At 39.3% G+C, this 12,096-nt stretch overlaps 1 protein-coding gene across 1 annotated transcript; it reads right to left on the reverse strand.

Annotated features, from left to right (window-relative positions):
• Nucleotides 1-1,280: 1,280 nt before the first annotated feature.
• LOC139945560 (E3 ubiquitin-protein ligase TRIM32-like) lies at nt 1,281-6,334 on the reverse strand. Its single transcript, XM_071942956.1, has 2 exons — nt 6,117-6,334; nt 1,281-4,427 (listed from the first exon to the last, which is right to left on the reverse strand). The coding sequence occupies exon 2, from the start codon at nt 4,395-4,397 to the stop codon at nt 2,652-2,654; it is 1,746 nt and encodes a 581-aa protein (XP_071799057.1). The 5' UTR covers nt 4,398-4,427; nt 6,117-6,334; the 3' UTR covers nt 1,281-2,651.
• Nucleotides 6,335-12,096: the final 5,762 nt, after the last annotated feature.

The raw sequence follows: 12,096 nt of genomic DNA on the forward strand, positions 1-12,096 counted from the left end.
AAGGGCGAACCGGGAACTGGTAACTAAGCTCAGGCTCAGCGCAAGTTTGATCAATTACTGTATCATATTGATACCGATTATTGAAATGTTTTCCGTTCTGGGTGAGGAGGAGGAGGGTATCTTAGGGACAGTACCCTTGTGACGTCACTGCAACTCGATCGCACCAGTCTGGTAATTTTCTATTTCACTTTGGCCGATGTAATCTCCTGTGATTGTTCTTCTCGGTATGAAATCCATACCCTTTATTCCGAGTGTCTCGGTTTTTGGTGGAACATGAAATAGCCGTAGGTGGAGTTCATGCCATCGGATGAACCACAGAAACGAGTTTATTGAAACACGTGATGTATCCGTAAGCAACATTCCTCGTCCTGTGTGTTTGTGGACAAAGCCACCACCAAGCCACCATGAGATATGTAAATATTTAACATAGCGCGTGCGCGCGCACTTGGTTGGCAAGTACGTCACAGTGCTAAACCAAAACGAGGCCATGGGCGCAGCCACTGCAAGTGGTGGCGGACGTGCGCCCATAGCCTCATTTTGGGTAAGATTTATAACGTCATGCATAAATTCCAATATAACATCAAAGGCACAATAATTGGAAGTAATCCCCTACATGTTTTCTGCCCATCCAGGGAGCTGAATCAACGTGCTATTCGAATTGATTGCTGTCAATTTTGTAAAGTGCTGCAAGCCGTAAGATAAACAAGCAGTGCTCTATTGCGAAGGCCGGACGGCAAGAGCGCCATTTTGGTAAGCAACAACTTTCGTTTTGACATGGCTAACAGTGCGCTATGCGGTCTACGTATCAATGCGATTCACATCTGCTGATAGAGGGGGCCATAACACTTTACCGATACCATGCTATGACCGAGCCACTAGGCGTCCTCCAGGGTCAATTCCACAAAGAGTTGGGACTCGAGTAACTCGTCCTAACTCGAGATAAGACTAGTCTTAACTCTTTGTGAAATCCACCCCTGAAGTCATAAAACCGTAGTCGGTGGAATGAGAATTATATATCCATCGTCAGACCAGCCTTTAGTCAAGGCGCACGCAGCAGCGGCACCCCAGATGTCACGCACGAAAAAAAGACTAGCGCTAATCTTGACATCTGGGGTGCCACGTGCGTCTTGACTAAAGGCTAGGTGAGACCAACCAAAATGATACCGTTTTGATCATAAGCTCGGTGATATAATTTTACCAAAAAGTCCAGAACAAAAACGCCCCAAGAGTAAAAACAAATTAAAAACAAAAACAATCTGATAATTGAAATAAAAGTGGGAAGTTCCACAAGCCATTTAATACAGAGAATGCAGTAATCGTTATTTCTATCTTTTTTTTAACAAGCCAAACAAATAAAGATACAAAATAATGGTCATCGATTGAGTGATTTTAGTTCTACTGATAAATCCATAACATAACCCCCAAGGAATGCATTTTACAAGCTCTCGATATTAGAATAGAAAAACTAGAGTCTATATAAAGCCAAGCTTGCTGTTAGAACAAACTATTGCTGATAATAGGTAGCCTTGTGTTTAATAATTAATGAATTACTATTTACTGCCATGTATGTATGAGCATCATGTCAAAAGGTGGCGCCCTAGCATTTATGCTGTTTTACCAAGACATGTCTGAACTAAAACTCTATATTTTTAATAAGCAAATTGTATCATTGCTTTAAAAGAAAATAAAGATCAGCTGTTACTTCCAATCGTTAAAATTTACTCATTAGGCGAGTATTTTCTTTAAATTAAATCGTTGCATTAATAATAGTGAAAATACAAAGGTAATCAAAGGAGTCGAATCCATAAAATTATACAACAAAGAAATGCAAAATACAAGTTCTTGACATTGAATAAATTAACTAGACGTGGCTACAATGCTGTTTTACCAATGCATGTCTGGACTAACACTCCTACATTATTAAGCAAAATGTTAGCAACATGTCGGAAGAGTATAAAATAAGCTGTTACTTTCAATTGTTGAATAATTAGTTTGTATTTTTTTTTCTTTTTTTTTTCAGCGAATTTGTTTGCAAATGTAAATGGCGATGCTAAAATCAACTTGAAACTGTGAAAATGGTTAAAATAATGAACTGGAGTTGTAAAAGAGCTATAATAATGTACAATTATTGAAGCCAGGATCTACTAATTTAAGATTGCATTTTGATCGTGATCAAGTGTCACATGACGTCACTTGAAAGGAGCACTTTTCAAAGAATTATTTAAAATAAAATAAAATGTGCGATCAAGTTAAACACTGTGCATGTCTTCCAGCCGGGATGTGTTAGATATAAATATATTTACATCCCAAACAAATGACGTCATCGTTGTCAAATGACGTCGCCTTAATGGTGCAGTTTAACATGATCTATATAATTTGCCCAACATTGCATTATTCAAGCCGATTTGTGTAGAACTGCACCTTTAATTCATAATTGACTTATATCAATGTGAAAGTCGATCATATGATTCTTGAACCGATTTGTACGATTTGAATAATAACGATTTTTACGTGGATTGTCCGTATGACAGTCTATATTCACATTCTTGAGTATGACCGAGAGTCTCTCGTTTGATTATTACTTTTTCTAACTTTGTGAGCTGTAACTGCCTTGAAAATGTTTTTTTTTCCGACCATGACGTCATTGACACTCACACGCGATGCAAGATCTTGACCGAGTGCAGATTAGCCACGATGAGGTCACCGGTAGGAGTAAACGTCATGCCTAGAGGATTGAACAAGCCACGAGCTACACAGCCGATGTGCTCACCTGATGCATCGTAATGATGTATCTCACTGATTCCCTGTTTACCGCGATGACTAGACACATAGATGTCTCCAGCATCGTCGCAGCACACACCAGCAGGTTTTACAGGTTTACCGTCAATGGAGGTGCTGATATTGAACACCTCGTTTCCCATGAAATCCACACAAACTAGTTTCAACTTAACGTAGTTTTGGAAGATCAGTCGCTCCTTGCTGCTTACAGTTAGCTTGCATGGCTGGCCAATTTCGGCATGATGTATTGTGGAAATGATGGATCCATCCATATTATGGAGAGAGATAACCTTTCTCTTACAGTCAGCCACTGCAATCCGATCTTTCTTGTCCACAGCGATTCCACTGAGTAGACTCTCTGACTGCCCCTTGACTTGATTCTGTGAGGGTCTGAACTGACGGATATATCGCAGTTCTTTATCATAAACCTTTACATCCTGTCCGTCAGTAACCAGAAGCAGGTCATCAGAGGTCACCGCAACACCTCTAGGAGTTTTTAGTTTACCATCCTCCGTTCCACTTTGAACACCAGTAGATTTGTAACTACCATTTGATGTAAACGTGGATAATAGCTGCCTTTTGTAGTCACAAACGACAATGTCACCATTGCTAAAACAAGCAACGTCCGATGCCCCCTTGAACTCCCCCTCACCTTCCCCTTCTTCACCAAACTCTGTCTTCACCTCCCACTTCTCTTCCTCTAGTATTTCACCGAGATCTGCATCAGCGACGATATCATGACCTTTGAAACCGATGAATGACCTGCTATGCTGCACTGTTTGAAACTGAAGCTCTTTGTGGAAGTCTAAGTTGTGCATAACTTTTGGCTTGAGGTCCAGCAGCTCAAAGTTATCAGCTTGCTGCATTAAGTCATTGACTGAAGCTACGATCTCCTTGCCGACGCTCATCTTATCTTGATTGCTGCTCCGTATGCTCTTAAATTCCTTAACTCTTTCTTGACCTATTTCAGTGACTCTTTCTCGAAGGAGGCGAGATGCGTTTCTTAGTTTAGCAATTTCCTCTTCTTCCTTGGCCAAAATCTCTGCTAGAGTCCGGTCGACCATGAGCTGCAATCTACGCTCTGAATGTTTGATAGAGTCATCCACTTTTTGGAACTGCTTGTGACACTCATCGAACTTCATCAATTCCGCTGTAACAGCTTGACGGAAAGATTTAACGCATTCAGTGATTTCGATTAGGGTATGTGCTTGGTGATCGAGCAACGCACATTTGACACACACAAGTAAGTCACACGTGTCGCAATGAAAACACAGTTCCTGGTCAGTGTGTTTCCGGCACTTTGACGATTCGGTTTTTGGTCGCTGATTTGGACCTTCAAGATTGATGACGTCATCAATAAGCGAGCTCAAGAAAAAGCTGTTGAGAAGAGCCGACACTCCCTTAACTGGGATTTTAGTTTTATTTCTACATTTTGGGCAAACAATAAAATCCGTCTTCGGTTTCCGATTGTCTACAAGTTTTTGAAGACATTTTTTGCAAAAGCTGTGGTGACAATTCAGGATTTTCGGATCGATGAACCGTTTTAGACAGATTGGACATTCGATGAGTTCCTGACTAATCTCGCAAGTGGTTTTAGTAGGAAGTGCAGCTGCGGCCATCTTGATAATATTGAGCTGTCCAGTATTAACCTGAAGTAAACGAGTTTAATGTTCGTTAGTTCATACAGGGATTGAGTACAACAATGGATGAAGACTTTTAGACACTAGGTGGCCGCGCATCGCTGGGTAAAATCTGTTGGACTCGAAATTATGCGCATTCCCAAGATTTCATAAATAAGGTGTTAATTTGTTTAACTGAATAGAGGATGTCAACAAGATGGCAATACAACAATCTTCAAACGCGGTTATGTTTTGGCCAGTAATTTTGTTTTTTCTTCATAAATTTAGTTAATTCTGTCGTATTTTTTTATGAAGAGTTCCGTAAAGATAGTGTAATAAGTTGACTTGTTATTCCAAGCAATGTGACGGTTTGTTTTAATCTGGGAGCTGTGATTGTTTTACTGACAAGGTCGTATAATGTACAAGATGATGTTGAGTATTCCTAAAAAATCTGAGGATTTCGTCAATGATTTTGTACAAAGACGGGCAGAAAAGTGTCCCCAACAAATTTGTTAAAAATGTTGTCTGGTAGCGCCCTCTTTTGAATCCACTCATGTACCTTTTTAGGGCACACAAACCGGGGGACAAAAATTACATAATGTTATTATTTACAGTTTACCATGAAAGTTATCGCACCAGCGCGAATGGGATACGTAACAATAATTATAGCACTTCTGCGTCCCATATTCAACGAGGCCGATAGCCGAGTTGGATATGGGACGCAGAAACATTTTCTTTTCTTTATTATTTTTCTTCGATGAAACTTTCACCACAGGTTTGTTATTGTATGCATATGTTGGGATACACCAAGTGCGAGTACTGGTCTTTGACAATTAGCAAAGGTATCCAGTGCCCTTAACCACAACAACTTGAATTCGATTCGATGCTCTAAACCACTCGAACATGACACTCCATACTTTATAGTTGACTGACTCATTGCAAGTCAAACGAAGCAAACATTTGTAACTGCATGTTTATTTGACCCACATTTATTGTGACATTGACTTGAAAACTAGTCCCACTATCACTAGGGCTTGGCCCACATTAAATTTGTTTTTTTTTAGAGTGCTGGTAGATGGTAGCCCCAATGAAGTACTTTCCCTTAACAAACACGAAACAAAGCAAATTTCTAAAACATCAAATTACCCAAATCTGTCGCTCATTTTTGTCATATCGGTTTCAATACAAGAGCGTTTTCTCTTCTCAATTAAAGACAGTGCGCGGACACTATTGGTAATTGTCAAAGACCAGTCTTCCCACTTGGTGTATCTCAACATATGCATAAAATAACAAACCTGTAAAAATTTGAGCTCAATTGGTCGTCGAGACAATAATGGAAGAAAAAAAAACATTGTCACACGAAGTTGTCTGCTTTCAGATGCTTAATTTCGGGACCTCAAAATCTAGTTCTGAGGTCTCGAAATCGAATTCGTGGAAAATTACTTCTCTCTCGAAAACTTCCGAGGGAGCCGTTTCTCACAATGTTTTATACTACTAAATACCAAAAGCTCTCCATTGCTTGTTACCAAGTAAGTTTTTATGCTAGAAATTATGTTGAGTAGTTACCAATAGTGTCTACTGCCTTTAAAATACTTATTTTCCGTAAACCAGTTTCATAATCGTATCAGTTGTTATAAAATGTCCCACCCATCAATCTTTACGTTATTATATCTTGTCCGTCATGACAACATAAGACCCTTGTACAAATTGACGTCTTACCTGAAGATGTAGATGTGACTTATCTTCACTCACTGCGTAGAGTTAGTTGATCCTCTTTGCTGAACTTGTGAAAGTGGCTGATGGCCGGCAACAATGATGGATTCTTAACTACAAATTTAAAATTGCTCAAATAAAGTGGAGCTCTTTGCAAACCCTACTTCTGCATGCGAATGTTCAGCGAAAATATGATTGTCTGGCCATACACGCAAATTCAATGGTTTTTTTAACACCACTGGAAAAACCCAAACACTATTAATAATCCGTGATAAGAAAACAAGGACTTTGTACATTGTATGGTGGCCTAATGCAAACTTTGCGAAGGTACGCGCAGTGTAAAAGTCCTTTATTTCAATGAAATTTGCAGATGTGTTTTGTGGAACTTGATGTTGTTAATCTTCCAACTTTAAAAACAACGTTCCTCACGCTTATTGTGCGGCTAGGTTTCACTTACCACTCCGAATTTAACAAGGAACAAATGCCAAACAAACAAAAATGAGTGGATCTTATGGAACTCCGTACCTCACGACTGTGGCCTCCTTCTACCCCCATCACTACGTCATCATTGATGCACGATCGTGGGATCCCCAAACATGGACATGTTTTTGGAACCTACATTGTTGTTATTCAAATCAAGCTGCCAATGTACACAATAATTGTGTTGACTGAGAGATAACAACTAGTTAATGTTTGATTTTTACGGTATGTGATTTGTAAGTCAAGTACAAGTTTAAATAAACAAATGCAATCACAGGAGCCACTATTATGCTGAACTTTTGTTTCTATAAACTCGCATTTAATCTAGAGTTATGAAAGCAGCATCAGAACAATGCCTTGTTTATTTAAAAAAAATCTGTATTATTTTTTTGTCAAATAAACGAAATCATAAAAAGGTTTATTTGGCGTGGAAGTGTCGAGCACCGAATTCAAACTCTGGTGTTTTTGATGAGAGAGTGTGGGTTCGAATCCCCAGCCGTGACACTTGTGTCATTAAGCAAGACATTTTATCCATTGCTTCGTCCTTCAGATGGGACGCAAAGCCGTTGGTCCCATGTGTTGTGTAACGCGTGTAAAAGAACCCACTGCACTTATATCGACCAGAGAAGGGGTTTGCCCCGGTGTCCCCTGGCTGTGGCTGCTGTATGCGCCGTAGCACCTTGTAAACCCTTATAAGGTGCTACATAATTGGGTCTCAGAATTCTTCACTGCAATAAGCTATCTTTCTGAAAGTTTGTATATACTCAGCGCCTTGAGTACCTTATTTGGTAGATACTTGCGCTTTATAAGACTTCGATATTATTTGTATTATTATTAATGAGACTTGTTTGCACCACAACATTTCAAACCAAAATTCACCTGATCATTCAGCTAGTTGTATTTCCATCTTTATAAAAAAAAAGGTTATTGCTGGACCAAATTTAGCTCTGATTGTTTATATCCATGAATATTAAGCAACAATTTATAATAATTATAATAATTCACATATAGGTAAGAAATAACTGACAGTGTTGAAATTTTCAACTCCAGTTTGAAATTCTAAACAGTCCGGGTATTTATGGCGCGGTTCAGTCAGATTGCGATCCCTGGTGTAGCACATCAACGACTCATGATAACAAGAATCCATTCATCATGACTCCAATGAGATAATTTGCTGGGAAAAGCGGAACCATTTTTAATAATTAGTTGAAATTATGAATTAAAAAACCCCATAAACTTCTTTATTCTTAATAATTTTTTCCCCTGCAACTTCGCTGACCAATGATTGAGCCAAAATGTTCACAGTTTGTAAGTTTATGCACGGGATACACCATGGGGATACTGGGCTTTAACAATTAAAAATCCTTGACAAAGGAATGTGCTTTAAAATAACTAATTTTTTCCTTAAAAAAACAACGTTATTATTATACGTAAACAGCTAAAAGCGCTGATAATAAACACCGCCCCCCCCCTTCAGCCCGCCCCTTCCACCTGTGTGAGCAAGTTCTCTCTTTTCGAACGCGAGGTGGCGCAAACGATGTGAAAACCGAAATCTCAACCTTTTCTACCAAGCATCAACCTCACGTAGTCTGGTCCCCTGACCAAAGATTCTTTGACGTCTCTTGTTAAAATTCACAGGTTAGGTGTATCACCCACGGTTAAAAATAGAGCATGACGCAACTTGTTAGGGTCGGGGTCATCTCCAGGGAAACCATGTCTGCACGTACTACTAGTTGCAATAACGTAACCCTCCTCCCAACGGCCGCCAGGCCGGAGGGTTACGAGATTATTTTGATCGTCAATTAATGACAACACGTATAATTTCGACAGCTAGTCACCAGATTTGCGCCATTTTTACCACTTTCAAAAATCATGAAACTTAATCCTCAATCAATGTCTAAAGAACACTCAAGTCAAAACACCTTTGAAAAAATATTTTTGAAGAAAAAGGACAAAAACTTACCAGATCCCGGAGCGATTTCCCAGGTTTATATATTTTGAACTTGTCGCATCGCTTTGCAAACGCTTTATTTGCAACTCCTGCATTGACAATAGCTGGCATAAAAACTCCTGGATCTACGGCCGACAGGACTGACATTACCATTCCTGACGAACATCAACGATACTGTCCGAATGTTGACGACAACACGTTCGGAACATTTCGGATAACTTCAAAAAGGAGGAATTCCTCCTTTTTGGTCACGTGATTTTGGGTGATACCGGACCCTAAATTCGACAGAGCCTAGTCGGAGATTTTGGGGTCTGGGAACCAGACTACAACCTCACGTTCATCACACGCTTAAATCAACGCTAATGAGAATAACGAGGTTGAAAGTTTACTTTTAGGACCGGGACCGTACGCTGATTGATGGAGATCTGTTTTCTAATTTTTCGACACTGTTTGAAGGGAATTTTCACCGGTTATGGCGGACAAACTCCCCTTAAAGCTCAACAAAACACTCGAGTGCAAACAAGGGGCAGTTCTGAGTGTTTAGCTGCATGCTCCGCGAGAAACGTGAACGTGAACGTCAATTATGTCGTTAAAATCTCACGTGTTTAGCCTACGTGAAGAAACAAATGTTCACGTCAGGTACGTACGTGTGCGCGCAGACGTCTAATCGCATACGTGAGCATGCAACAAGCCCAAAGTGGCGACGTCACCCAAAACAACACAATTTGTTTACGTTCGCGGTCACGGATTTGCTCGCGTATAACGTGCAGCTAAACATCGCTATGAATAAAAAAATAAAAAAATCGACACACACAAACACACTTCCTTATACAGATAATTAATTGGTAATACAGATTATTATTAGCTGAACACAAATAGCTTACACAATTTGTTTACAAAACATTCAAATACACGCAATGCAGATTCAAATACAGTGCAGCTAACAAGACATTATTATGGTGGCACAAAAGATGAACACTATTATGTTGTGTGGTTTACCACCATTTGCTTTATAAGTTTGAAGTTAAAAGAACTGCAATCGGTTGATTGCATTATGTCTTTGATTAAACCATTATTGAACATTTGGAAAAATTTTTACTTTAGTAGAACTACAACAAGCAATTACAACCAGTTTGCAAATTTGTTTTGAAAATCGTATAACATTTTGTAAGGACATCGTAGCCAAATATCTTTCTAAACATTTGTAATGAAAATCATACGTTTTTATCACTCTTAATATTAAACTATTGGTTATTATAGAGTTATTTTGTTAGTATAAAACCTTTTGAGAATCATTTAACTTCAAAGTCATCATGGTTATGGAAAAGTATATCAGATTTTAGGATAGTTTTATTGTATGTATTCACATTTATATGGATTAAAACTATCGAACTATTCCACAAACCAAAGGGTTTGCCTTTAACTGTTTCCATTTTATCATCAAAGGCACACTAATTGGAATTAATCCCCTACATGTTTTTCCTATCTGCCCATCCAGGTAGCTGAATCAACGTACTACTCGACTTGTATAGTTGCTCTCAATATTGTATAGTGCTGCAAGCCGCAAGATAGGCAACCAGTGCTCCATTGCGAAGGACGGCAAGGACGCCATTTTGGTAAGCAAAAACTTTCGTTTTGACATCGCTAACTACATGGCCCAATTTCATGGCTCTGCTTACCGTAAGCACAGAATCGGCGTTTACGGATGCACGGAATTCTGTGCTTACGGCAAGCGTATTTCACGGGTTAGCGGTGAATTTTGGCTTCTGCGCGTGCGTTATTATTATATCGACGTCATTAGGCAGAAATTCGGCGTTTGCACGCCAGCGGGGAATCGTGATCGTAAGCACACAATTTGGCGGTAAGCAGAGCCATGAAATTGGGCCCATGCAGTGCGCTGCGGTCGTGGTATTATGGCGATGCACATCTGTCAATAGGTAGAGGTCCATAACACTCTACCAAGAGAATTCTACATCGATGGTCCATAGAGTTATATGGTCAGACCTAGCCTTTAGTCCACGCGCACGCGGCGGCGGCACCCCCAGATGTCACGCACGAAAACAAAAAATACCAGCACTGGTCTTGACCTCTGGGGGTCTTGACCTCTGGGGGTGCCACGTGCGCCTTGACTAGAGGCTATAGGTCAGACCAACCAAAATGATATCATTAATTTTGATAATCAGCTCGTTGATATTTTAAACTAAAACATCCATAACAACAACGCTCCCAAAGTAAAAAAAAATTAAAAACAAAAACAGTTGATAGTTATAATAAAAGTGGGAATTTCCACAAGCCACTAAAAACAGAGAATGCAGTAATCGGTTTTTTGTTTTGTTTTTTTTCGTGTTTTTTTTACAAGCCAAACAAATAAAGATACAATGGTCATCGATTGAGTGATTTTAGTTCTACTGATAAATCCATAACATTACCACCAAGGAATGCATTTTACAAGCTCTCGATATTAGAATAGAAAAACTAGAGTCTATTATAAAGCCTACAAGCTTTCTGCTAATACAAACTATTGTTGATAATAGGTAGCCTTATATGTTTACTAACTAATGAATTATTATTACTGCCATGTCTGTATGTGATCATGTCAAAAGGTGGCGCCCTAGCATTCATGCTGTTTTACCAAGACATGTCTGAACTAAAACTCTATATTAATAAGCAAATTGTATCGTTGCTTTAAATGAAAAATAAAGATCAGCTGTTACTTCCAATCGTTAAAAGTTACTTATTAGGTGAATATTTTCTTTAAATTAAATCGTTGCATTAATAATAGTGAAAATACAAAGGTAGTCAAAGGAGTCTAATCCAAAAAATTATACAACAAAGAAATGCAAAATACAAGTTCTTGGCATTGAATAAAATAACTAGACGTGTCTACAATGCTGTTTTACCAAGGCATGTCTGGACTAACACTCCTACATTATTAAGCAAAATGTTAGCAACATGTCGGAAGAGTATAAAGTAAGCTGTTACTTTCAATTTAGACCGTGGGATGATGCTCCAAATTCTGCTTTTCAGTGCTCTACCCTACACAACTACTTACATTTGGTCTCAAAATTTGAAGAAAATTCAACTTACCACCCAAAAAAAGTCGTCAAGCACAAAACTTGCACAGTATGGATTTATTCGCGAAATGAAGCACAATAATACAGCGAGAATAAATGGCTGAACGTGCAACAAAAAAATAGATGACTTATAAGCTCGGCCAATCATAGCGCATATGACATGCATGCGGATGTGTAGACCAATGAAAGAGCTTGTTTCGAAGTCCTGTGGTTTTGTGGCCCTTTTCGAAACGACGGCGCCTGCGTTGGATTCTGCTTCAGGCTCCCTTATCTCGTCTGAAGCCCTGACTGAGCGCGTACGCAAAGTACGCACAATTGCCAAAACAACCGCGGGGCCAAGCTAGCATGCGGAGCCGAAGCCGTGGTTTCGAGAAGGATTTCAGAAAGATGTCGTCTACGCTTCTCAGGAAACTTCGTCCTGTGTGAAGGGAAGAAAGTTGCGAAGATCGGCTCGTTTTATGTTACATGAAAACAACATAAA

This window comes from Asterias amurensis, chromosome 12, assembly GCF_032118995.1.
Source record: "Asterias amurensis chromosome 12, ASM3211899v1".
NCBI classification, from domain to species: Eukaryota; Metazoa; Echinodermata; class Asteroidea; order Forcipulatida; family Asteriidae; genus Asterias; species Asterias amurensis.